We start from the raw sequence: 27,198 nt of genomic DNA on the forward strand, positions 1-27,198 counted from the left end.
TATATATATAAGTAAAGTCTGTACTTTATCCCTCTCTGTGTATTTTCCTCAGTGTTCATAGTTCCAGTTGAGAGAAACGGGGTATTTTGCTTTCAGAGGAAATGTAAACATTATTAGCTTGCACTTCATTTTCCAGCCAACCCTTTTTACATTTATGCATACACGATCAATCTTTGAGAAGCACCGTCACTGCAAGGCTTTTAAATGCTTTGCTCAAGGGCACCTTTGCAGTAATTGTCTAACCCAGCCAATTGTGTTTGTCTCTCCCTTTAACCTCCCCACTTATTTTATAGCCGGTAGTAATATGGTGCTCATGGATGACAGATGCAGTGTCCTGACACTATTCCCCAGACGTCCCTAAGGCTTATTGTAGCTTTAAGTGATTTTAAAGATTTAAAGTGACTTTTTGGTGGCTTTCAGCCAGACACAAAGAGTGGCAACAAGTCAGCCAGCATTGCGGTTTATCCAACAGTGACTAGTAAGAGATTCAGCCACATAAACATTTTCTTCATCATTTTAGGCATTTAACTTCCCCTACTGGAGGCAATGGAAACTTTTTAGATTAAGAAAATTATTAAAACAACATTTTCAACTAAAGCGAAACACTGCACTTACTGTAAGAACCTGTTATATTTAAGAGAGCACAACTTCTCATTATTATATACTGAAAATCTTTTTATCATATTAGGAGGCACTCAACAGTTGCTAGAGCAAACATTTGTGATTCAGATCCACAATTTAGGAAACCAAGAGCTCGAGACTCCCTAAAACAACACTTTTTTCCCCCCCGAGTGTTTCTAAAATTAACTTCTCACCCAACAGATAGCAAAAGGATTTTCTCAAAGGGTATTGTGTCTTATTTCCTCATATTGTCCTTTTGCCCGTTACATTTTAATCTCTGATGCTCATTTTAAAAGAGCGATGTTACGGCATTGCAGCTGCCTCTGGCAAAAGACAGATTGTCTTAAGACTTCGGGCCAGCAAACTGAAACCGTTATTGTCTCAAGAGGGAGATAGCAGACTAAATAATCAGTTTTCTTTGATGGGGACAATGTGAACACAACGGTTTGCATGTGCGGGCTTCCCAGAAATGTCCCTTGAGCGGAAAATGAGAGGGTTTGTACAGAAGCAGAGGGGAAACGATTTTTTTTTGTTTTTTTTGTTTTCTTCTTTTTGTGAAGATTCACAGTTCATTTCATTTATAGAAACATGGATGGCTGGTGTGTTAACACATTTCATCATTGACAAACATGTACACTAATCAACACCAACTCTGGACACCCTTTGAACAAGGGCAAAAAGATGATTCGACTTGAATCTTGTCTTGGATTGCCACTGTTTATGCATTATTGCCCAAGTTCAGTGTTTAGTATCATTTTCCTAAATGGCCCAACGGCCAAAGTCATTTTTTGCCAAAACTGATTGTGCAAAAAAAAAAAAAAAAAAAGTAAAAATTAAAATCTCCACCTCTCTGTTTGCCAAAAGATGAATTAGGCAAAAAAAAAAAGGGGCTACAAATTACTTGGACCATGATAATGATATGCAACATCATCACATCATCTAATTTCTGCTAAGTTTTGCTTAGTTCTTGCTTTTCTTATTTATTTTTTATTTTTTTTATTTTAGAATCACTTATCAGAATATGATTATCACAAGGTCTGAGGCTAAGCATAATTGGAAAAGAGAGGTAACAATCATGTATTCCCATCAGATATATAGCTAGTTCATATAAAAAGAGGCAGTAAAACCTAAATGGACATCGTAGTATTTAAAGAACTACGTGCAGTAAGTGAGCTATAAGTTCAGAACTACTCACCCACTTGTATTCATTAATCAGAGATTATTCTGCTTATTTGTTTTTGCTGAATGATTCTGCTGATCTATTAACTGTAAGAACAAGTGGCTATAGTCGTTCAAATAAGCAATTAAATCGCAAACATTAGTAGCAGCTTAAGTGTTGATTAATTATGCGTTTTTAGGAGAATAAACTTTAGGTTAAGTGGCCACTGATTGTTTTCTTACCTTATTGTAGTTTTGTGCCATGGAACTTTTTTTATCGTCTCTTCAGACATTCTCAGAGGTCACAGCAAAAAAATATAATTATGTGTTTTATCCCAGATGCTGCAGTTGATGAATAGTGTTGTGATTATCAGGTTGTCATTTCATTACAGTCACAACATTCCTTCTTTTGTTGCTCCCATAGAGCTCTCCTTTTGATTTCATTGAAGGAAAGGTCAAGTTTCCACAAGCAGTCATTCACCAGCATTCACCTTCGCCACTTGGCTGAGGTCTGGCAAGATTAATTCTTTGTGTCTTGCTGTCTTTCTATGAGCCAGGTTCATATTTCCTACAATGAAGCCAAGCAAACACAGGAGAAAGTGTGTGCTTTTCTTTAAAAGACATTGGCGCAACCGTTTTAACAGAGCGGCTGTGTTTGAATTAGATGTTCTAACCTCCCGCTTGCTAAATGGATTTCTAAAGTGGCTGTAGTTGGAGGCTTTCAATCGGATGCAACCTTGAGTCCTTTTTTATGTGAGCTCTGTAGGATTTAAGTGCCGGTATAACATGAGCACGACTGAATGCATGCTCCTCATTTTTTGAAATTGAAAAATCTCCAAAGGCTCTCCCCTTTGTGCAGGCAATTAATGGAATGCTGGCAGCGAGGTTCAGGTGCTTAAAAGTTGTATTTTTTTTTCTCGCTCAATCTTTTTTTTTTTTAATGAATAATAAAGGATAATCATTGTGGTGGGGAGGTGGGGTAGGGGGACAGCGTAATGCTGTAGGCTTCCTCTTTATGCACAATGATGTATAATGCATGCTTTGAAATGAAACGGCAGCGGCCTTCGAACTATTCCATCTCCAAACCTTAGACTATTTGTTTTGCATGCCATAGTGATGCTTTTGCATAATAATAGTGAGTTTGCCCATTAACAATGCTTGCTTATTAATTTGATCTTTACATTTTTAAAGTTTGTCCATCAGGCCGCCGAGCATCGTGTCCCCCAGTTGCTGTTTGGTGTAAGTGATTAGAACGTTGGCTAATTGCGTCTCTGAAGGGTTGAGCTTGTTTCTGTTTTGTTTTCATGTTCTGCTTGTGTGTTTTACATTTGAGTCGGATGAACACAAAACAAATTCACGCATCGATAAATGTTCCGTGATGTGAGGAAATGTAATAAATGTGTTTGTTTGTTGATCAGACATTAAACCGATGACCTCTGTGACTGTACCGTTTTTAAGTTTAAGCTTTTCCTGGTAGTTGCTGACTGTTAAAACACAAAGAGTCACCACAGTCACTTAATGTTGCATATTCCTTTGTTTTACTATATGCAACAATGAGAACAGATTTCAAAAAGCTGACAGTGCCTGATTTTCTTTCTCCAAATAATGTTTTATGTCAACACATGTCTGCAGACTGTGGAAGCAGCTGCTAATTTAAATGTATAAGGCTGGTGAATGGTGGGAATGTGGCAAATTGTGTAGAGCAAATCATGATCAGTTATAGAAAAGCTGATTGGTGACGCATTTTTTTGCCACTGTATGGCCAGTAAAGCCTCGGGGACCCCCCTCAAACTGTGCTGCGAAGCAAATATTCTTATTCCAGCACACTATTTCACATTCTTCCACAGTCTTGGAACACTTCTAAAAGCTTTAGCATTTTTTTCACCCCCGCAGTCTCTTTCGCTTTGACTGTGCTTGACAATGTAGGGAAACATACAAGCACATCTCGGTAAACACGAGTGATGTGGTTCCAGAGTTTAAAAGCTTCATATAACACTGGCAGACGGAACTTGGGGCTGTTTGTGTGATGGAGAGGAAAACTTGTTTAGAAACTGACAGCACTGTGTGTTAGAGAGTTAAAAAAAAAAAACAGTGTCTCTGTGCTTATGTTGCTTTTGGCGAGTTATCCATGTGTGTGTGTGTTTTTTTCACTCTCTGCATGGTTATCTTTTGAGTTTCTTGGTTTGGAGCTTATGTCCACCTTCGGGGATGCACAGAGCATGCATTTCTGAGTATTTTCACCTGAGGCTGCACTTGTTAGAGTCTGTGTATAAATGTATATACATTATTTATACAAATTCAGAGCGAGTGAAAGCAGGTTTTAACACATTTACAGACAGGAGGGCAGGCACTGCAAGCCAAGCTTCAAGTGTGGGTTGCAACAGTGTGCGTGGGGAATCGAGCTGGCCGTTTGCCTGTCTGTGACAAGCATCCTTATTGCTGCGTGTCAGCACTGCTAATGCTATCTGTTACTTGCTTAGCAATTAAATGTGTCCTCATATCATTTAAATGTTAGTGTTTTTTTTTGTTTTTTTTTATCATTTTAAACAAATCAAGTGGATAGCCGCTGTCTGTAATTTTCTGGAAATGTAGAAAAGTACAGCCTTGTGAAACATTGCCTTTTTTTATAAGATTTAGAGGGAATGTTTGTATTTCACTGGGAATATGAGATAAAGTAAGGTCTTGTTGTAACAAATTAATTGCATGTAATATACCTTTCAATAATAAAGCTTAATGTCATACCAGTGACTTGCAAAAAGTATAGGCACTCAGTATAGGCACCCATTGAACTTTTACACAAATTTGCCACCAAACAAACATTGTTTTTTTTTAATCTAAAGTCTAACAAAAAATAGAACATAATTGTGAAGTAGAAAGAAAGGGAAACATAATTTTCAAATCTCTTTATTTGTAAAAAAGTTAAAATTGTGGTTTCTAATTGTATTCAGTCCAGGAGTTAATACTTTGTAAACCCACTCTCACAGCAACTACGAGTGTTTTAGTGTTTGGCTCTACCATATTACTTGGCAAATTAGATAGAGAGTATATTTGAACAAAAAAAAAAATCTGAATTGAAGTTTTGTCTGCTCTTTTACCATCCCACTAAATCACATGGATTTGAAAATTGGATTATATATATATATATATATATATATATATAGTTTTTATCTCTATAACTATTCACCTGAAAATACAAAAAAAAATAAAAATATTACTTTGTCCCGGACTTGTCTTAATTAGAGTTGAAGTGTAGAATCTAAATTTGTTTTTCTTGTTACTTTCCCAGGTGTTTATCATTATTTTCAAATACTGCCGTATGAATGTTTGTACTAAATACTTACCTGTTCTCCTCCTATGCCCAGGAGGCTCCTCCTGTAGAAGTGGATGCCTTGCCAGCTGGATGCAGCCTTCATGTTCCCATGGACGTTGAGTTTGCAGCTTCCTGTTTCCCTCGTATTCCCCCACCTTAGATAAACTCTGCATAGAGCGACCGAACTGGCTTAATGATATGTGTTGTTTAAAATTGGGACTTATTTTCTGATAGATGTTTCCTTTTTTCTATCGTACCTCTTTTTTATTCTGCTCTCTCTAATCAGTGATTCTGTAAAAAAAAAAAAGAGAACTCATTTGAGTGAGAAATGAGGAGGTACTGACTGACTTTAACCCATTTTAATGATATACTGGATGATATATACATAATACATTAAGTTTATGTTTAATCTATTGTCGTGCTGCTATAAAGCCAACATAACTAATTATATTTTTTTCTAAAAAATATTGCTGTACAGTTACTATATGCAGTATTTAACTTTCCCATTCTTGATTTAAATTTGTTTTGTAATAATTTTTTGAAGTGATTTGTAACTCTAATTTTAACAATCAGCTACTACCCAGAATGTGACAGAAGGTGAAATAAAAGTTGAACAGAGGTACTCTGTGTAAATGTGATGTAACTATACATATATATATATATATATATATATATATATATATACTTTTCTTTTTTTCTAATAAAAAATGTATTTGATGTCTTATTCCGACATGTTGTAAATGCTTTGTTGGTTTAAATGTTAAACAGTTTATCTTTGTCAATACTGAACAATCAATATTTAAGCTTAAATTAATACATCACAGGGAATGAGAATACAGTTTTATAATTACACCACAAAAACAAAATGCTCATCTGCCTCAGAGATCAATCAAGTTCTGAAGAGAAATTTTAGAGTTTCAACAGCAGAGATGGCAGAAGAATTGGACATATCACTAGAAAGGTTCTGTTCAAATAATGAATTCATTAACAAATTTTTAATAAGATTAGCCATCCAGGCAGTTTTTGGAATCAGGTGAGGGGATATTTAGATCAAAAACACAACTAGGTGATAAAAGGAGTGGTTTCAGCATAAGAATAATGAAGGGTTTTTAATGTAATGCAAAACAATCCAGTTAAAACAGGGGCACCATAATAAATGTATTATTTATTGATAATAATTTGGAAGGAAGCTGGGGATATGCACTGAATACATGCAAAAAGCATCTGAAGACAGAAAGTCAAAATGATTATTGAAATCTGTCAGTATTTAAGAAGCCATCATGCTCCAGACCAGTGCAAGTTAATGACTCAGTTAATATAATAATGAGTTAAAGTACCTTTGCAACCTTATTGTAGTTAATCACATTGATATATGAGCTTAAGATGTTTTTCTAAGCTTCTGAAATGAATTTCAGTGAAGACTACAAAATCTGTTAAATGCCCACCTATTTAGTTTGACTTTACCTATGATTTTATACCATATTTTCTATTTTTTATTATCTTTTTCATGTTCTTGTATTTTTCTTTAATGCCTTTTTAACTTGTTCTTTATATATTTTATTTTTTATGTTCTGTGATTTATTATGCATACATTATGTTGTCTATTGCATATTTGACCATGTCTGTGAAACAGGCTTTTAATTAATTAATGTTTGGAGCCGAAATACAGAAATGAAAGAACATCATTGCTGCTGCCAAGTGGCCCTTTCTGACAGAGGAGTGGAAAAACTTTCTCAGCAGAATTATCCAATAATTATGCAGGGAGCTTCAAAAAGACATGGAGTTAGCAGATAAGATTCTCCATTAAAATAAAAAGTAATGCGCTCTGCTCCAATGGCCTCCATGCCCACTCACTGCGCAAGACTCCACAGATGAAGAAAATGCATGTGGAAACCTGTTTAAATGAATGAAGCCGATGTACAAGATAAATATATCAAAATTCAGACGAGATCAAAATACAACTTTCTGCACGTTATACCACACACTATGTTTGGAGGCAAAACGGTTGTTCACAATATCCCCCAAAAATGCCAACTGTGAGGTTTGGAGGAAACATCGTGGTGTGTTGCCGTCTCTCAGCATACGTGACTGGCAGACTTCATGCAATGAAGGAAGCCTGAATGGAGAAAGCAGTGGCACATTCTTGTTAAGACACTAAATATGAAGTGAGAGCAGGTTTTCCATCAAGAAAATCATCCCAAAGACACCACCATGGAAAATCTGTATGAAGTCACAGAAAAGACAGTTACCAGGAAGGCTCAGCTAATAGTGTGCCCTAAATTTGCCTTCCTGAAGACGGATTCTGTAGAGCAGGTCAAAAACACACCTGAGTAACATGTGGCTAGTTTCTCCATAAACAGGATGTCTGAAGTTATTACAAAGAGATGTTTCTGCTGCGTACAAAATAATTTTTGGTAAGTTAGCTAAAAGCTTATTTTATTTTCAGTTTAACTTATGGTACAGTAAATTAATTTTGGAACTAAATGGCTTAGTTTATTTACAGTGTGGAATATTTGTTGTGTTGCAATCATCTGAATTATATACTAGTAGTCTCCAAATTACACTGATGTGTCCAGTACTTATTTTCACAGGTGTATGTCAATTGTGTCATTAAAGTGTATAAAAAGGGTAAATGAGAAGTCTTTGGTATAACAGCAAACTAGACAGAACAAAGATTCAGGTTCATATTTAGTGAGTAAAACTTATGTGACACAAATATATTACACCCCTAAAATACTCTTCAATGCGCACACCTGCATAGACATTTAAAAAGATTAGGAAAATTAAAGAGTTTTTTTTTTTTCTTCTGTATTTGAAAACCAGTCATGGAAACAAAACAGAGAGCATGCTACAATAAACAAATTTATTTTGGCGTGGACACCTCACGTCATGTAACACAAAGATGGAGACCCAGCGACGCAATAAATTATCTTCAATAGTAAGAGTAACCAGTGACATACTGTACATCAAAAAAATTTAAAGAACGGGAAACAACCAAAAAAAAAAAAAAAAAAAAAAAAAATCAAAAGGGATCAAACGAGCATGACTATACATTTTGAGGCCCCTATTGGTAAAAAAAAAAAAAAAGAGGCAAAAGCGGGATTTACAAATAAAATGCTGAGAGGGAAGCACAATCCTTAGACAGCATTGCTGATAAAAAAAAAAAAATTGAAGTGTGTGATTCCTCTTTGATTTTAGTGTCTCACGACATAATTTAAGTACTGTTATAAAGAAATAAAAAAAATAGTAAACACTGTACACAAACCAAAGAAAACACACCAAAGAAACCCTTCATTTTGATGATTTCATTTTTCATTTGGAAATCATTACTTTGCAAATTAAGCTTCATCACAGTGCTCTCCCATATGACAACATGAATGTAAACACCTGTTGAATTAGTCTTTTTTATTTGTATTTTTTACAACATTAATACTTTATATATATATTTATATATTTGTACATATTTTCATTCACATCTGCACGGTTAGCTAGCATGGTAATGAAATAAGGCAAGACTCACATAACTGTGACATCACAATTTTTTTTTCTTTTCCGCATTGTAACACTGATTATTAAGGGTTTAGTCATTTCCTTCCCTCTTCTACGGTGGGCTTTGGTCTTTTTGGAGGAAGGCAGGATTGTTTCGTCTCCATCTGTGGAATCATGACTTGTTTTGTTCCAAGTTTGGTAAAATATTAAAAAGAAAGAGTGTTAACTGCAGAAAAAAATGGGGGTATGCACGTAATTCTTTATGGTGACTTTATCAAGAGGGCTTATCTAACACTGTTCTTTTTGAGGTAAATAGCAAAAGATTATTCTTAGAACGATGAACAAGATGAGGGGTCAACAAGGCGGCCATGAGTGGCAAATGTCTGGAAAAAGACAGAAACATTTCACCCTTTAGTTTTTTTGTTCATCAATGACCGATCCTGTCTTCCAACCATTTATTTTACCTTGTTTGTTGGGTCAAACTGCTGCTGCAGGCGTCATATGGGAGATCAGAAAATAGAGTCACTTGCCTGGCTGGCTGCGTGTCAGTTTGACTTTACAGTACCGACGACAGCTGAAGCCCAGTTTCAGTGGGAGAACACGCAGGAGGAACGTCGAGCTGTTGCTACAGAGCTGTCTGAAAGAAGGGCAGTGTTATTCGGCTTCCTTTTCTCAGCACAAATCCACCTTTTATTATTTTCAGAAGGCTTTAACTTGTAACCCTAAAGTCTTATGGTCCTGCTCGAGCAGAAATCATCATATAGTGTCAAACATGGAGTTTGTTTCAAGTGTTTTTTTTTTTCTTTGTTGCCCTTCAAAATTGTTTATTTTTTCTGCAGTTCAGTTGAAGAGAACAGTCTTCTTGCAGTCCTTTTTTTATCTTTATTTGAATTTTTACAATAAAGCAATCTAAATGCTGTTTGTTTTACGCACACCGTGAGTCTCCGAGTGTTCAAGTTCATAATAAGCTCAGTATAAATAAGAGTTTCTGACACTTTAAGCTTCCCGAATTTATTATCTTCGCAGACAAGCTGGAGGTTTGGGTTTGGAAAAAAAAAAAAAAAGGAACATGAGTCGATGAGTTTTTACAAACGTCCTTGCAAGTTGCCGAATGAATCAGGACTGTCCGGTTGTTAAGCTCTTTTTGCGTGCAGCATTTCAATGAGTAGGTTGTTGCAGGGCACGTCGCCATTCAGGTGTTTGTAATAAAGATACTCCTCGGCTTGCAGGCTGATGGCTCGGATCTCCGGCAGTCGAAGGAGCAGTTGGCCAAACTTGTCAGTCTGCTGAGGATAGTTGCACATCACATAGTCCAGCAGTGCTGCGTTGACCTGCTCCTGAACGCTTTCCACCAGGTGGAAGTTCTCTAAGTTCTTCACGTCTGCAGGAAGAAGGAAGAAAGGTATTAGCGCAGTGCAAAAAGTATTCTGACATCTTTGAAACAACCATTATTGTTTTTACTCTGAATTTTTCATAAGAACTACTTATTAATTTGCTATAATAGATATACAAACCACACATATATAGTTCAGGTTTGCATGTATTCACATATATACGTGTGATTCAAACATTTAGGTCAGAATCAAATGACAGAACGAAGATACAATGAAGAATCTTAAAGCAAATAAAAAAAGGCTCTCAGACAAGTGCAATACAATCATTATTATTTATCTGCACACACACAGCCCCAGACATTAAGAACTACCACTGCACCAGCGGGTGTGACGGGAGGAGATAAGGCCCAAATTTGGCCAGTTCCTGAGGTGTTCTAGGAGACAGGGAACTTTAAGACCTGACGTGACAGATACACTGACACAATCAGGCAAGCCCACCCTCAAGTCTGCACACAAAAACACTCTCACACACACACACACACACACACACACACACAGCATAAAGACACACAAAAATGGATGCAATACACTCTCTCACACTCCTCATACACACTCTATACTCCCCATGGCCAGTTACTGATAACCCAGGGGGCAACCAGCCCCCAGACCCAGGAGATGGTCCCCTTCATCCACCCAGAACTTTCAATGTCTACATACAACTTAACATTTGAAAGTGGTTCCAGAAGTGAGGCTGATTGAAAGATCACCCTCTGGATGCCAGTAACCACGCCCACGTCCAAGGCCCTAAGTATATGTGTGTCATAAGAATGTTATAGATGAGAGTGTCTAAGTTGTAGAATAAAATTTGGAATTGAGATGAAGAAACTTCATCACATCCCAGAGACACATCTGCACCCCAAACACCTGCATGTGTGATGTAACGTCCTCTCAGAGAGAGGACCTCCCCTGCTGACCTCAATAGGCACCCTGGTTCACCAAATCCACCAAGGGAGAGAGACCCTGGCACATCCACCGCAAGCTCAACAGCAGCAGTACCACCAAGCCCAACCTACCCACCCAACCCCACCATAGACGAAAAACTATACAACTCGAACATTTAGTCAAATCCCAGAGCACTTAAGACATTAGAGACCTGCTGTCCCCTGTCTGTAGAATGCTGTCTCTGAAAGAGTGGACCTGCAATGAGATGAGAAAGGCCACTTCAATAGGCCCCAACAATGTATGGAAGCCCAATGGGGCCAGGGCACAGCCATCACACATTAACCGTCCCAAAGCCCTGGCAACGTATCCGACAGGACCCCAGCCCTCTTGGCCCAGCCAGGCCCCAGCCTAATGGTGATATGCCTCCAGAAATTCAAGCCTCCCCCAGACCCAACCAGAAGCAGAACAGACCCCCTAAAAGCTTTGCATGTAGCCACCTGAAAGTCACCTCCCAAACAAGCCAAAGCCTGGGGATCCGCCTCCAGTGACCCCAACCCCTGGAAAGACCCAGAGGCCTCAAACTCAAACCCCTCCCTCACACCATCAACAGTGGCCTGCAGGATGAAACCAAAAACCCACCATCCCAACCTAGTGAAGGAGCCGATCAAAGGAGTCCAGAGAGATTGATCTGATGTGGAGGCAATGGCTGTTTCAAGACAAACACGGTTTAAAAAAAAGGCTGAATCAATGAAAAAATCATAATGGCATGCATCAAGCTACAATGCCATTTTTTAATGCCTATTAACAAAATTATAGGTGATACTAAAGGTTACTATGCGATTAAAGCATTTTTTATTGAAAACATATTGAGATTTGTAAGTAAATTTGCAAGCGAGCTTCTTTGTGGTCCAAGTGTGCACCTACCCTCCCATCCTCCATCCCCCCACCCCTCCCAAAAAGAAACAATCTAAAAAGTCACTCCCCGTATTTCACAGAATCAATTTGGTCACGCTAGCCCACAAAAACATAAGGTGAAGGGGTGAAGTGGTTCGTGTAACACTGTCTTTAATGTTGAGCGGCATAAAGATAAATCTGCCACCATTACTGACACATAAGGGTTAGAAAATCTGACTCCGTTATTGTGGCTCATATGTTGCATGATGAAACCCCCTTCCTTCTCTTTTCTGTTTTCCTCTGAAGAGCCTCTTGGGAAGACAATGCAGAAGGAATCAGGTGAAAGCAAGAATGTTTCTTCTGAGAGATGACTTCCCTGGGGACAATAAATTATATAGGGCAGAGAGGTGTAGTCAGGCCACATTTGCTTCATAAACATAAACATCTTTTCGCCATCTTAAAGAGGCGGAAAGCTGTCAGATTATTATGAAGAAGTAGATTAAAGTTTTTAGAAGATCAGTATGGGGAACGTTAACGTCATGCTGGAATTCACTTTGTTACAAAGTCTACTTTTACCATTAATTGCTTGTGCAAAATACATTGTGTGTCTTTTCTTAATCCCCACCTTTCTGCGCAGCCATAAGCACTTTTTTTCCTAACAATAATAAGCTCACTGGGGGGTTGAGGAGATTATTGCAAGACAAGACAAAAATTTGCTAAATGGATAATGGCAAACCTGAGCACTTTGTGTGCTTGTCATGATTATGAAGCGCAGGACTGCAGAATATTTAAACGGTTCTGAGAGCTGTGCGTGTGTGTCTGATTTTTTATTAATTTGTATGATCACAGTGGGCTACTGTGAAGTGACACTTTGCACTTCTGCGTCAAATCACACACCAAGTGAGCCGAGCTTTAAAACATTTTATTTTATTTTTTTTTTAATTGACACAGTAATCTGTGGGGATACATATATTATTACTTTTTGTTCCACACAGTACCCACCTCCAACAAACAAATCCGCTCTCGTGTCTCTCACACACACATCCTACCCTTATACACACACGCACGCACGCACACACATCGTCTCCACCCACCAAGAGCATTAGGAGGAAGGAGGGGGAGATAAATCAGCAACTAATGAGGTCTAGAGAATGAGAAGCAGGTCCTTCAAGGCACTTCCATCTATGATGCAGTCTACCATGCTATTACAATCTGTATGCATGTGTGTGTCTGTATGCTGTTGTGTGACTTGTGTATGTGTGAGCTCCAGCTTGCTCTGACCTCTGGGTGACATGACAGGGGGTTAAATAAGGCTAAGAGGAGGGCAGGAATAGAGGGGGGTTAGAGGGTCTGTGACAAAGGAGCCTCCAAACAAACATGACATGTGCTTTTTCCTGCTGCCACTCAGCTGTCTGACCTCCCATCAGGATCCTGAATCAGCTCTCACACCACCAACACCTCAGAGAAGTGGTAACATAGCCTTACATAAGCGAACCTAGCACAGGGCGCTCTAAGCGTTCAATCACAAACGTCCTACGCAGGTCAAAGCGAGAGGGTGGAGGGAAAGGTTGCTGTTATTATGTAGGAAAACCACGGATGAAAAAGTTTCTGATATGTTATAGAATTGAGTTAACTTGAAAAATGTGAATAATCTGAATTGTGTTCCGTTTAATTATGTCCTTTGATATGATTGTTATTTTTTTAATGTCTGTCTGTTTTAATCCTATCATATTTGAAGTTTTTATCACGTTTGCATGAGAGCTTTTTCTGTTCCAACTTCTTCAGACCATCTGAAGCAGACCTGAAGCTGATTGAGTTGTGCATTTTTTTTCCCTACAAACTATAATATCTGTTGGTGTATTGAGATTTCAAATTTCAAAAGAAATTTTCAAGAATGGGAAAAGGCACGAGTTGGTCACTAAAATCAAGGACTTAAAAGCGTATTATTTCTAAGCCAAAACAATTTTCTGTCAGATTGTGCCTAGAGTTCCTAATGAGATAGAAGGAAATGTTAGATTAATTAAAAATTATTAGAAGTGTTATGTATTATTATTATTATTATTATTATTATTATTATTATTATTATTATTAGCACCGATAATATTTGTTGCTTTGCTCTTGAAAAAAAAATTAATTTTGCCTAAATATCAAGAAAACAGTTGTTTTTTTTTTGTTTATTTTTTTCAAGGTTATCATAAGTAAAAAATACCATATTGGCTCATGCCACAGCAGAAATAAAATTAGTTAAATAAGATTAAAAAAATGTAGTCAAACTGATTAAACATACATTTACATTATATGCAAATTTTGAAAAAAACAAATTGCACTCACTTGTGATTGTCATTATATGCAAATTTTGAAAAAAACAAATTGCACTCACTTGTGATTGTTGAGGTGGAAGCACTGCAAAATAAAATTACTGAATGTTTTAGTTTATATTTTAATTGCTAATTGTTACCAGAGACTCTTTTGAAAAACTAATGAATCGGTGCTTGCATAAAAAAGGGAACACAAACAATACTAAAATGATGTTACCAATTGCAGAAGAACACTTCAAATAATTTTCTCAGTTCCAAAATAAATTAAAAACTCACAGGCATTTTTGCTGATGAAGTGAGAAATGATAAACAAAAGCAAATATATAAAAAAGAAAACAAACAAACAAACAAACAAAAAAGCCTTATCAATCTTTCCCAGACAGTACCAGGATGGACTATTAAATGCATTAAGCACTCTCTTCTCTGCCTTCAGTGCCTCGTTTCCCCCTCCTTTTCCTCTCCATCTCATCATTCAGTCACTGAGGGACTAATTATCAACTTTTTTTTTTTTTTTTTTACATAAAACAGCCACAGTTCGTCTGAGTGCCGTGTCCGAATACTCAAATGGAAACCCCGAGGTACCATGGAATACATTGTTTTCATTTGACGGCCGATCATGCCGAAGCCACTGCACACACACACACACGCATACACGCACGCATGCGTGCCTATATACCACACACTCTTTCACAGAACCTCTTAAATCTCTGCTGTGCTTTTTAATTAGACTCAATCTGCTCTGTGCTGTACATGTATGGCTCTGCATGTTCTCTCACACACTTACAAGACCCTTACAATCAATCTGCTCCAGGGACACACACACACACACACAAAACACGCAAACAAAAGTAAAGCATATCGTGCAGACACTCGGTGCAAGACGCCTTTTCCACTCCGATCACCAACCTGCCTCACAGAGTCAGTGATCTGGTGTGTAAAAACTCATAAACTGGTGTCAAAGTTCAGATTGTTTTGCAAGCCAAAGGATATGGGGCAATATTTATATGCTGTAAATGGCTACAAAACATGTCAGTCACTTACAACATGTTTATTGGGTCAACTTCTGAGCAAAAAAAATCTAGTTCGGGCAGATAACAGAAATAAAACTATATTATTTTCTTGATTGTGCATATTTCTAGTATACTTTTTTATCATAAAAGGGGAATTTACAAATTCTGGGGATACTGAAATGATAAAAAGAAATTTAAACTTTGACAATACTTTACTCCACTTTTTTCTGTCCTGCTGTGTTCCCAATAAACTCTCACTATTACCAGTCTTGCCCTTTTATACAAAATCTTCTCTTGTATGGTTAACAATCAATATGTGGCAAAGTAACTCTGCAGTTTCCCACGTTATTCTTTTATTGCCCAAATCAATAAGCCGTCACAGCCACATGCTGCCAGTGCACGCTCTGACTTTCAAACTTCATGGCATGCATTTTCTGTCGGCTCACGAAATAACACATAAAAGTCCTGAGTCATAAAACCCTTGTTAAATGAGGTGCTGTCAGTAAAGCTGGCCAATTAAATGTGAGTGGAAAACGAACAGGTTACTTCCCGCATTAGGTTCTCCGTTCTCCCAATGGGAGAGCTCTAAACAGCGTTTATATGAAACTATCAAAGCTGAATCACCTTTTACTGCAGCGGCAGTGCTTCAAAGAGTTAGCAGTTGAACTTGTGTCCCAGCTAGAATGTCTTTATTGCACCCTACTGGGCTGTTATCGAGTCAACAGAGCCCACAACAACTTGGCTCACTATTATTAATGTCATCTAGGCTCCAATCAGCAAAGGTGGTGTTGACAGAGAACTTAGTGACCTTTGACACTGAAGAAAAAAAAAAACATCCAGGGGTGACTAACTAGTTGCTTCACACCACATAGGTCAAATGTATTGCAGCATGTGTGTTGAAATAAAATGTCTATGCGTGTTAAAAAAGAAAGGAAAAGGGCAACAGGTGCATTAAGAGCAAATAAAAGCCAGTAGGTCAAGGAGCAATGGCCACATGTTCAGCACTACAACATAACTGGCTTATATCAGTGTTGTGTTTTACTGTCTTATGCTCTGTTTTGTGTTAGAAAACAAACCGTGATTTTTAAACTTCTGCATCTTCTCAGTAAATTTATGCAGCACATGAAACACACACTTCGACGTGCATCAATGCTGAACTGTCCACATCTCGTCTGCAAGTTTGAATTTTCTTTGTTCTGCTTCCTACTAGAGTACTACTGTTCCCATCTATCTGTACTAAACAGAAAACAGGTTTGCCTGCTCCCTCGAGATCTCAGTCCCACTTCTTTTCTGTGAGTCCCATCAGGGGAATTCACTTAAAAAAAACACCTATAAATTAGTGGTAAGTGAAAAACATAATTGGTGGAAAAACTGGGTTCAATGCATCTATGCATTATTGGGAAAATCTCTTTGAAACACTGAAGATTTACAGGATAACTCGGAGCATGGTTTTCATGTTAAGTGATGCAAAAAAGAGATGTATGAGTTCAAAAGAATGTGCCTGCTGTCTGCAGCATGCTGGTGCACAGGTTGGGGGTTGGTTGTGGCACACAATACTTCAATATTATTTTTCCACACAGTGTTTACTTATAGGGGGAAAAAAAATCACACCTAGTTGTAGTCAAATATAATATCAAACAGATCAAAAATACAGAAAATTAAGGCATAATACATGGAGCTATCCCATTGCATGTGTGGGTACTAATCAGTTCCTCCCACAGAATGTATGTTAGGTTAAATAAAACCTACCCACTGACTGTGTACTGCTGCCTTGAGACCACCGATATCTTAGAGGGGAGGTCAGGGGTTAACAATGAAACTCCCCATCTACTGTGTTGAAACTTGACAGTGATTATGTTCATCTATATTTGTGGAATGATAGAATGTATTCTTGAGTCCCCTAAACTTTTTTAATAGTTTAAATAAGGCCATGTTAATACCCGAGGAGTGCCTTTTTTTTAAAATCTTAAACATTGAATGCTATTTCACTGCTGCACAGCTACATATTGTAGCAACATGCCCTCAAGCTAACATAGTACCTAATGTCTAGAGGCCAAATATCCAAGATTCTACCAATGCATAATTACAAGCGGGTCCCAGCTCTTGGAAACAGGCCATTTAAGGGGACTGGTTGTTGTCGGCATGTCAGAATAAAGCATTAGGGCTCAATTTGCCCACCAACCCATCAGACCCTCTCTTTAAGCCTCTCAAGGGGCCAAAAGCCATCCGGCAATGAAAGAGAATTATGCAGGGACTGTCCAGTTGGGGATATATTAAGTCAGATTTAAAACCTTTCACTGACAACATAGCTATTGTTGTTAAGCTAAACAGGTAGCGGCTGGGTGAGTTCTGTCGCCCAAGGATGGGTCGCTGGCTTGACAGACTGGTATCGGTGGTGGTGGTTGTGGGGGGAGGGGCGGAGGACAGCAGCCGGCGAGAAACATTAAGAAGCAGAGAAATGTGCCTTAGGTCTGATAAAATAAACAAGAGGAAAGGTGCTCGGAGCAGAAAGGATCCAAGCCTCTCTCATTGCCTATGCTGACTGGGAGGTGGTAGGGATTTATTTTGAAGTGAACGGGGGAGTAAATTTACACCCTGAATTAGTTAGAGAGCTTCAACAGATGGGCACAGATAGGGAGGCTGCTATCAGCGTGGATAAATATTAAAGGGATGGTTAAGTCTTTTTGACACGAAATTACATGTACTACTATCTTTTGATTATTACTCTTTCATGAGATGGTAGGAATTGTTCTGTGCTAGCGGTGCAACCATAAATAAGTTATTTTATTTGAAATGGCCATGAATCAGTAAGTTAAAATCACCGTGTAAAAAAAATAAATAAATAAAAAAATGATCCAAATAATCCGTGCATGCATTTTTGACATGCTTCAGACAGGCTTGGAAGAAGAAAAAAAATAAAATAAAATAACAACACACACACACACACACACACACAAAAAAAAACCTCATTGTCTCAGCGTTATGAAAATCCATTTGCCAGAGGGTTACTAAGAGACTTGAATCAGCAATGAACTCACTGCTTAGACCTCTGTGGCCCCTCCAGTTCTCCCCACCTCCGCTTCTTATTGCCCCCTGATTTAGCCCCCCTTGGAGGTGAAAACAAAATCCTCTCAAATGAGCTGGCCTCGGATGGAATGATGCACCCACAGGTCTCTGCTCCTTCCACCTCAGTAATGCTGTCCGGACAGAGCCGCCTCCGCCCAAATTCCACCCACCGACACGGCTCCGAGTGCAGCTGATGGCACCATCACTTGACTGACGGGTCCAGATCTAATGATCTGCAGTCAGGATTAGATCTTGCTATCTATGCTGGAATTTGTGGAAATAATCTTTGTACTGCAGAAAAAAAAACAAAACAAAAAAAACCCAAAAAAAACAAAAACTGATGAATTAATAGAAATCAATAGCGCTGCCTATGAGATGACTCTTCAGGCTCACAGTGACTTTACCTTGTAATTCATTTGTACCTGTCAGTAACAGTTCAAGCAGGCATTTTAAAATGTGAGTGTTATTGCTGACTCCATCTGTCAGATTCAGTTCTTGCATGTGAACCTCGTTTACATTCGATGCACTTTTGCAGCCGTCGGCTAATTACACCCCGGGTTTGTAAGGCGGTGCTTGGGGTGTGCGAGGAGACGAGTGCCGGGGAGCGCGTTGCGAGGGGGTTGGGGCATGTCAGCCTTTCTTGTTTATGATAAAGTGACAGAAAATCATTGGGGGGGTCAAGTGCCCCCCCCCCAGCTGCCTCCCTCCACCTTCAAAACCTCCACTGCCCCCGAAAACTCCTTCAACAGTGCAGAAGGTGCATGGTGTGGGAAGCCTCCCCTTTAATGAGACCATTAAAGAGCCTGTGTCCCAGTCAATAGATTTCTCTCATTCTTTCTTTGACAAATTTGAATTAATAATTCAGCGCCAAGCGCCTGGGGATGTATATTTTCAGCATGAAGGACAGTTAATCCATAGCATAGGTGCTCCCCCTCCTCCTCCACCGCTCTGTCTCTCAGTACTTCACTTTCTCTCATTTTACATCTGTACACCTTTTCTCTCCTTTCAGAATTGATGATGGAGGCCATCAGGCAGTCTGCTGACTAGAGACAGATTGTGTTACATGTTAACCACACTGTGCCATTTTTTTATTCAGATATTACATAGCAATGTAATTAAAATAAAGACACGTTTGCACATTCTTTTTTAAAAAAAAATTGGTCTCTCAGAAGGACATATTCAGAGCTTGAGTACGGTTTCAAACATCAGGATTTTAAAAAGTGGAAGTCAGGAAACTCTGTGGGAAAAAAGAGAAGAATTTTAAGGATAAACTTTATTAGGATAAACTAATAAAGTTGTGTTGGTCTAGGAATTTTACCAATTTGACTTTAGGAGTTTTAGGAAATTCATTAGCCGTTCAAACCCCACAATGAAACCTGTCAGTTGAAAGAAAGTCAGAAGAAGTTGAATGTAATCTCGACTAAAAACCTGTTTAGACATGTATTTGAAATGTAATCCATTACGAGTTTAACGATGGCATTTGACTTAATCTAATGTTTTGATTGTTGATTCATGTGACTGTGTTTTTGTGTGTGTTATGATGTAAAGCACTTTGAAGAAGTGCCTTGCTGCTGAAATGTGCTATACAAATAAAATGTGATTGATTGATTGCAACTTCTCACAAGCTACATGGGACAAAGCACACATGTTGGATACAGGTGCTCTGTTCAGATACGCCCAGAAATGAAATTTGTGGCCTACATCCAAAAAGGTGTGGAACAAACTATCCTTAATGAAGAAAGGTGATGGCAACATCACTCTGTGGGGAATTTGTTTTTTCCACAGTAATGTATTTTATTTTGCTCAACTACAGAATACAAAATGGTGATGCACATTTTTGCATAGACATTGTAGTGTCCAAAATTTTGTGATGACAAAATTATAGTTTAATCAACAGAATTTTAAAAAAACAACTCAGACTATTTTCTTGCATACATCTTTACATGCATCCGTAACTTTGTGGCTTTTAACTGAAAATTGACAAGACATGAAGTAAGCAAATTAATGATTTTATAAGTCTATGATCTTATAATTTTGGAAGACTGTAATGACACTGAAGACTCTATTAAAAGTCTGCTGAGTTTGCTGCTGATGTGCTATACCAAAACCACTCAGCGCTGTGTGAATTTATAGTTCCGGAGAGAGTTGCCGGCAGCAGCATTTCAGCATCCGTGCCAGGTGGCACCAGAGAACAACACAATGTTCTAAATCTGTTTCTAACACAGCACGAGTTGACATGACGAATGTCTGGGATTAGCCAGCAATCTACTTTTATGTCCCACAGCATAACGTTGAGATATCTGTGTTTGCTCGGCGAGTTTGTGTAAGAATGATGTTGGAATGTTTTATTAAACCCCTTTGTTTGCTTTTCCCTTATAAATAAATGAATTTATTATGGGAAGACGCTGAAGATTTTCTGTGTAACTCGTGTGGTCATAATATAATCCGAGACAAGAAAGAGACGAGAAAAAAAGAGCTGTGGAAACACAGAGGGGAAGCAGACTCACAGGTGGGTGTGGAGAGAAAGAGAGCAGGAACAAGAGACAGCAACTGTTGGATCATCTGTGCTTCAAAACATTTAATCACTGTCTCTGGTTACGCACACACACACGCACACATGCACACACACACACACGCACACTCGTTGCCTCAAAGCTCTGCTGTTTTTTGCTCTGCCAGAAGTATCTTGTAACCACATTGTCTAAAAGCATACACACACACACGCACACACACACACACACACACCCACGCATTCATGCACACAGAAGCTCAAAGAGCAAAGGTTGTTTAATCTTATAGCAGCCACCTGACCACCGGATAGCTTGCCATAGTTTGAGCACATGCCTTTGCTCTATACATAATCACACAGGGACACAATGACTGACAATTCACATGCCAGGCAGATCTGTCATGCCACAGAGCTCCATTTGTAATATTAGAACTGTAGGTGAATGTGAAGGATTATTTTTACTGCTACAGCCCACTCAGCGCTTTTCTTAAGAAACATCTCAAACACCTAATGTCAAAATCAGTTGTCTTTTCATACAGTCATCAATTTACTTGTGCTCAGTCATTATAACTCTACAAGTCTTTTACATTTTGCATTTACATAAAACAATGATACATCATGAGTAACAGAAGTCATAACTGTATTTTCATAAAGATAAAATGACAGCTTCAAGAATTATAGCGTAGCTTCTATAGGAAGACTGACTGGGAGGACGAAGCTCTCACAACTACAGAAATGTTTGCATAAGCAAATGAAAGGCCTGTGATATTTTAATGAGAGCTTTATGAATGTTTGAAGAAAGTTTCTGTTTGGAGGTTATATAAAGAGTCAATATCTGCAGTACACAATCTCTTTGTGTTTCCTTTTAGTATAAATCCACATGTTAGTTGCAGATGATGAAGCTAATTGCTTGTCTACAAGAGGCATAGACTTAAGTATACCTCTACAACCATTCTCATTTTAAAAATAGTATGGCAATGAATGTGATTGTAGTTTTACAAATTTGAATAACTGTTTAAATAACCACACAGTACAAATATGACAACAGTTGAAATGTTTGTAAAAAAAAAAGCACTGGCATTAACCTCTATGAACTTTTTGAGATTGGGGATTTTAACGCGATCTTAAGATGTGGGGTCATTTTGACCCCATGGATGTTTTACTTTGTGCACTGACCCCACTTCCTCGCTTTCTGACCTTGACAGAAACCCTCCTTTATAACAACAGGAGGCTTAAAAACAAGTCAACTTTGGTCTGGGCTCTTTTAGCTGCTTACAAAGTTAACAAAACAACAGGTCTCATAAAAAAAATATATGTTTGCATTGGTGACAGTTGATTAAATTGATTAGGAATGGACAACATGATTGTTATTACAAAAATGATACTCATGAGAAACCCCGTTCAACTACACACTTTTTAACAGGGCTCTGATTTATGCACAATTTGTTCTCCAATCCTGTTTTTGTTGACTAATGTGAGCCTGTTTTCCACAGGGCTCCAGAACGCCCAAGCCTGTCCTCCCTATTGCAAACAGACTCCCTCAGTCATTAATTGGAGAGGAGTTGCAGCGCTGCGAGCACAGTGCTGGGACCCGTACTGTGGCCACTGAGAATGGATCAGCATTAGCATTGCAGCGGATGTACCTGTACATAATGATAACCTCAAGCTCTGCCCACTGGGAACATACCCACTTCGCGCACACACACAAAACCAGAAAAAAACAAACAAAACACAAACGCCCATCAGTCCTTACTCCTTTCGCCCCCATCCACCCCTACACACAGCGTCACGTGAAAAAGCAAGTGCATTGAGGCCCCAAAGGTGGGCAGTCCAACGATCAGAGGAGGGAGAGGTGGAGAAATCAGTTGCCGCCGTTCGGCTGAAAAGTGTGTGTGATGAACTTGAGTTCCATTGATTGGGACGGAGAGCACAGAACCAGCAGCTGTTTGTCCCAGAAGGGTTGCCATACTGCTGCACAGTAGCCACTCATAAATGTTTTACAGGCCTGAGCCCCTCTAGATCCACCCTTCCTGGGTAACAGTTACAGCACTCAAATCCAGGTTGATGGCTGTGATAGACAAATGTCTGGCTAGTTGTTGTGGCTCAGAAGATTGATAGTTTTTTTTTTGTTATGTATTGTACTGAACAGTTTCTGCATCAGGAAGCTAAAAATGTCAAAACCTTTTTTTAGATTTTATTTAAAGAATTCAAATTCTCCACAACGAACATGTTCTCAACTTCACATCTCCGTTCAGACACAGGGATTCAAGGATGTGCTAATTTGTTTGCCATCCTATACCTTCCTATAATATACCCTTAAGCTCTGAGACCCTCAACTGGCTGCTGAAAGGTCCTCATATGCTATGGATATGATGGATGTTACCACAGAAAACACCTGATGTACCAGACAGACTGCTAAGTACCAAGCAGTGGGAGGTCCTCCATGTTATGCAGCTGGTAATAAAAGTTGAACATTGATTTTCTGTAGCAGCTTGTAACTGTTAATGTTGAGACATCAATAGCCCAAGCAAAGCGCAGGTGCCTTAATAGGAGGCTGAGAATGTGTAGGTCGTGAGCAGAGGCTGACTCTAAATCACAGAATCTATCCTCACCAATCGATAGGACAGTAACTGCAAGTGTCCCTCTGCTTTCCTAATGTTTTATAATAAACTGACAGCCTGTAATAAGACCAAGGGAGAGCGAGAATGTGTAGAGAGGAGGAGGCTGGGATGGAGGGTAACAGTTTCTCCACAGCCTTAGTGCTTTAAATCACTTGACTTGGGAGTATTGGAGTGGAGCAGAGGAGGAAGGCAAAGGAAGGAGTTAACAGCATAAAAAAAAAAAAGAAAAAAAAAAACTTTTACAAGAGCATTTGTATACTTGTACTCGCTAGTGGTAGAGTTAATGGCAGCATTGATAAAAGTGGGCCAGGAGTTTAGGGGATTTGTCTTGTATTGCTTTATCAGAGTGTTTAGTTAAAGTGGATAAAATTCTCCTGCTGTCATGCAGTGGTCAAGGCATCATTAAGTCGCTGGTTACCAGGATTGCTGTAATTCAAATAAATACTGAATTTATTTGTGTTTTCCTCTTTTATTTTTAATTTATTCTTTCTGACCTAGTACATTATGAAACATACACTTAGGCATATGTTCCCTGATGTAGCAAAGCACCCTTTCTTTCTGTTACAAATGTGAGCCCATGTTGCAAAGTGAAAGGGGGTATCAGATGTCGGAAATGCACATTTCTTTTTGTGTTATAAATCTTTTCTGAGGAAAAAAAAAATTCTTCTGAGTCATCTTATTAGCTGCTTTGATAATAAGCTTTAGCTTTAGAAGTAACTTGGCTCGAAATGAGCCATTTGTGAATGTCACTGCATTACGAAGACGCTTATTTCAAGGACAGTATGGGAATACTGTCAGACAGCTCTAAAGTTGTCAGGAAGCCATAAGCAAGATGATAGAAGCACCAACCTCAGTACAGAGGTGGAGATGACCCAATTGCAGGCTATGCCATATTATTTTCATGAGGTGTAATCTATTTTTTAAATTAAGTTAAACACTTTAAACAGTCTACCAATCAACATTTAAGTCAGGAAGAAATATATGACCACATGTTTTTTATTCCAAGTGGCATTCTGGTTGCTTTTTCTGTTACTGCACATGGAGGAAATGTAAACCACACAATTTTTGTATGATTTTGTGTAGTCGGTTAAATAAACTACAAAACATCGTCAAAGTTCTTCTCTGTACTAAATGCTTTTCACCCTGGGAGATCTGTTAATGAGCTGAAATTTTTTTTAGCCTTGTTCTTTCAAGATAAAAACTCACCTTAAAAAGGGAAATTCTTTGAAAACAGGACAGTTCTAAGGACTTTCTTGGAGATGTTGCTCTTTGTGTGAAGAACTTTGTGAATATAGGTGTGTAATGGTAAAATATGACAGAAAATCTTTAAGAGGGCGGTGACCTTTTCGAAAAATTTGTGGATTTGGAACGCTTCAATTCAAAAATGTAAAATTCATTTCTGATATCTGAAGCCCAATATTATGCAATGCTTACCCCAAATACTGAGATCGCTGATTAAATGTGTAAAAAGTTAATAAATAGTCTTCTTGTTTTAAAATTAAAGTAAAAAAAAAAAACTCACTCTGGAAAAAAAATAAATCTTTTATTCAGAGGTGAAAAAAACCACATTAAAGTACATTTAAAAAATCCCCGCTGCAGCTAAGTCCTTTAAACTTAAGACAATTTAATTGATATTTTACTACATTAAATTTAACAAAGCGAGTTTGAACATTTAACTGGTAATCCATAGCTTTCTCATTTCTTGGGGGTATAAATACGTTATTGTTCAGAGGTCAGTGTCACCTAGAGTGCTTATGAAAGTATTCACCCCCTTGGACATTTTACCAAAAGGGTGAATTATCAACATAATGGCCATATAAATCCCTGTTGCAGAGTGATAAGATCTGAGAAGAGAGAAAAAGAAGCAAAGCATGTTGAGAATCTGGTAAATGTTGACATCCATTAGAAAAACTGGTAGTAAGAGGGACAGTAAAAGGTGTGAAGCCGTAATCCCCAAAATGCCTTCCACCGCCATAACTCACAGCAACTGCTGCTTAATGACAGCCTGCAGTATCGCCACGTAGTATTGGCAAGTTGGAGACCCAAAGCTTTTACAGCTTGATAAAGTCTGAAAGCTTTTTAGAAAGCCTCATTACATAGAATTCCCTACAAAGTGGCAGGATGCACATAAAGATTACTGCTCAGAATGTTAGCTTTTTTTTTTAAGGTAAATTTGGCAGACACAGACCAATGAATTAGATTACTTTCTTTAGGGCAGGCTACTTCCCTCTTCAAATCAGATGAAAAAAAAATGAAAGAAAAGTTAGCACACTCACATCCGTTTAACTTGATTTGACTGCAATAGGATGTGGTTTTACCAGCTTTTATAGATTTTTACTTATTCGTTTATTTTAATTGTTAGTTTTCTACATCTGAAATTATGTCTAGAGTAAACAGATGGAGTGAGAAAGATGTGTTGACTGACTCTGAACATAATCTAATAAACAGCTAGAATGGATTTCCCTCATCGTTAATTTTATTTCAACACTGAACAGTTGCTGGGCCAAAGCAGACAGACATGTTGATACAACATAAAGGTAACAATTTGACCTTCCACCATTTCTGGCAGAAACGGCTGGCCATTAAAAAGAAACATAAAATGCATGAAAATAAAATGCATATAGTGTCATTCAGAAAGGTAATGAGCACATTTCTACATATTGCAGAGCAAGAAAAACTACAAGTAGAAGGATGAAACAAATAAATCTAAATCAAAATTTACACTCGCTTTCAAAGGAGATGAGAAGTTTCAAATAACTTCTAAATTTGCTGGATAATTTTGCATCTTATGAGGTCCCAACACAGCTGGAGACTTTGCTCTCATTGCTTTTGAACTGGGAAGCCATTCTGTTAGCTCCTTGTGCTGTTGCTTTCGTTTGCATGATATTACATATTTCTGTGGCAGTTAAGAAACCTACCGGTCCATTAATTTAGAGCCTAAACACAACTTGGAGAGAAAAGATATGAAATTCATAATACTGTTTAAGTTTTTGTTTAGCTAATGAAAATAATTAGGCAAATACATTTATTTAGCATAAAATGCAACATCTTACCAAATTACCTCAGGAATTAAAGGATGCATGAAGGTTGTTTTACTGAACTTTGGGGTTTGTGCAAATCCAGATTGTCCAGGGATGCACAAGTTCTTACATGACATTTCCACATGTACCCTCATACTGAAAGCAAAGTTCTTTTTTTTTTTTAAAGGCAGCCCCATAACGGATCCTAGATGGAATATCAGTTGTGGAAAGACACATTATTTATTCCTGCAACATAAAGCACTCACTGTAAATACAATAAACAATCAAATGTAAATCTTTAAAGCAGCCTTGAAAAATGATGTGTTTTTATTTTCTCTTTTTTGGTAGTGTTTTGTTACCATTAATTTGTGTATTTGTTTTGCAGCCAGTGCCTTTACTTACACTGAAGGTTAAACTCTGTTGTTTATGTCATTACAGTTGTTTTTATAGTAAACATGTGGCATACTGATTCCTATTTTTTACCTCTGAGGGAAGAGAAAAAAAAAATTATAAAGCCTCTTACACTTCACAATATTTCATTAGCGTATTGATAAGGACCAAGGTGGCCATTCCAGCAGAATGTTTGGCCGCAGAGGGGACAAAAAAAAAAAAAAATATATATATATATATATATTTATGCTCCCACAATCTTATTAAGCTGTAAAGGGTTAAAACGTATTTAAATGCAGCTTGAATTTCACATCATTTGGCTCCTAATTTAGTTTAAAAAAGAACAAGTATTGATAAACCACTCCCTCATGATGCTGATCAATCCTCCGCTACATCGTAAATGATTCAGTTGTTTTCTGGAAATAAATATTTGTAAGACTAATTTGTGCTGTATGTGTAAAATCGTGTGTTCATCTCTATTTGTGTGTATGGAAGTGCATGCCTTCTACAGCCAAG

General features: G+C 38.1%; 2 protein-coding genes across 2 annotated transcripts in view; one reads left to right on the forward strand and one right to left on the reverse strand.

Moving 5' to 3' along the window:
• The window catches only part of LOC103130141 (adhesion G-protein coupled receptor D2-like), a 78,655-nt gene extending 72,917 nt beyond the window's left edge, over positions 1-5,738 (forward strand). The window contains exon 25 of the mRNA XM_007541467.2: positions 5,142-5,738. Coding sequence (XP_007541529.1) covers positions 5,142-5,249 — 108 coding nt within the window. The 3' untranslated portion in view covers positions 5,250-5,738. The remainder of the gene's footprint in view (positions 1-5,141) is intronic.
• A 2,701-nt stretch (positions 5,739-8,439) lies between these two features.
• nr5a2 (nuclear receptor subfamily 5, group A, member 2) overlaps positions 8,440-27,198 on the reverse strand; it is a 71,218-nt gene continuing 52,459 nt past the window's right edge. Inside the window, exon 7 of the mRNA XM_007541475.2 lies at positions 8,440-9,959. Within this exon, the coding sequence (XP_007541537.1) occupies positions 9,712-9,959 (248 nt within the window). The 3' untranslated portion in view covers positions 8,440-9,711. The remainder of the gene's footprint in view (positions 9,960-27,198) is intronic.

This window comes from Poecilia formosa, unplaced genomic scaffold, assembly GCF_000485575.1.
Source record: "Poecilia formosa unplaced genomic scaffold, Poecilia_formosa-5.1.2 Scaffold10, whole genome shotgun sequence".
Taxonomy (NCBI): domain Eukaryota; kingdom Metazoa; phylum Chordata; class Actinopteri; order Cyprinodontiformes; family Poeciliidae; genus Poecilia; species Poecilia formosa.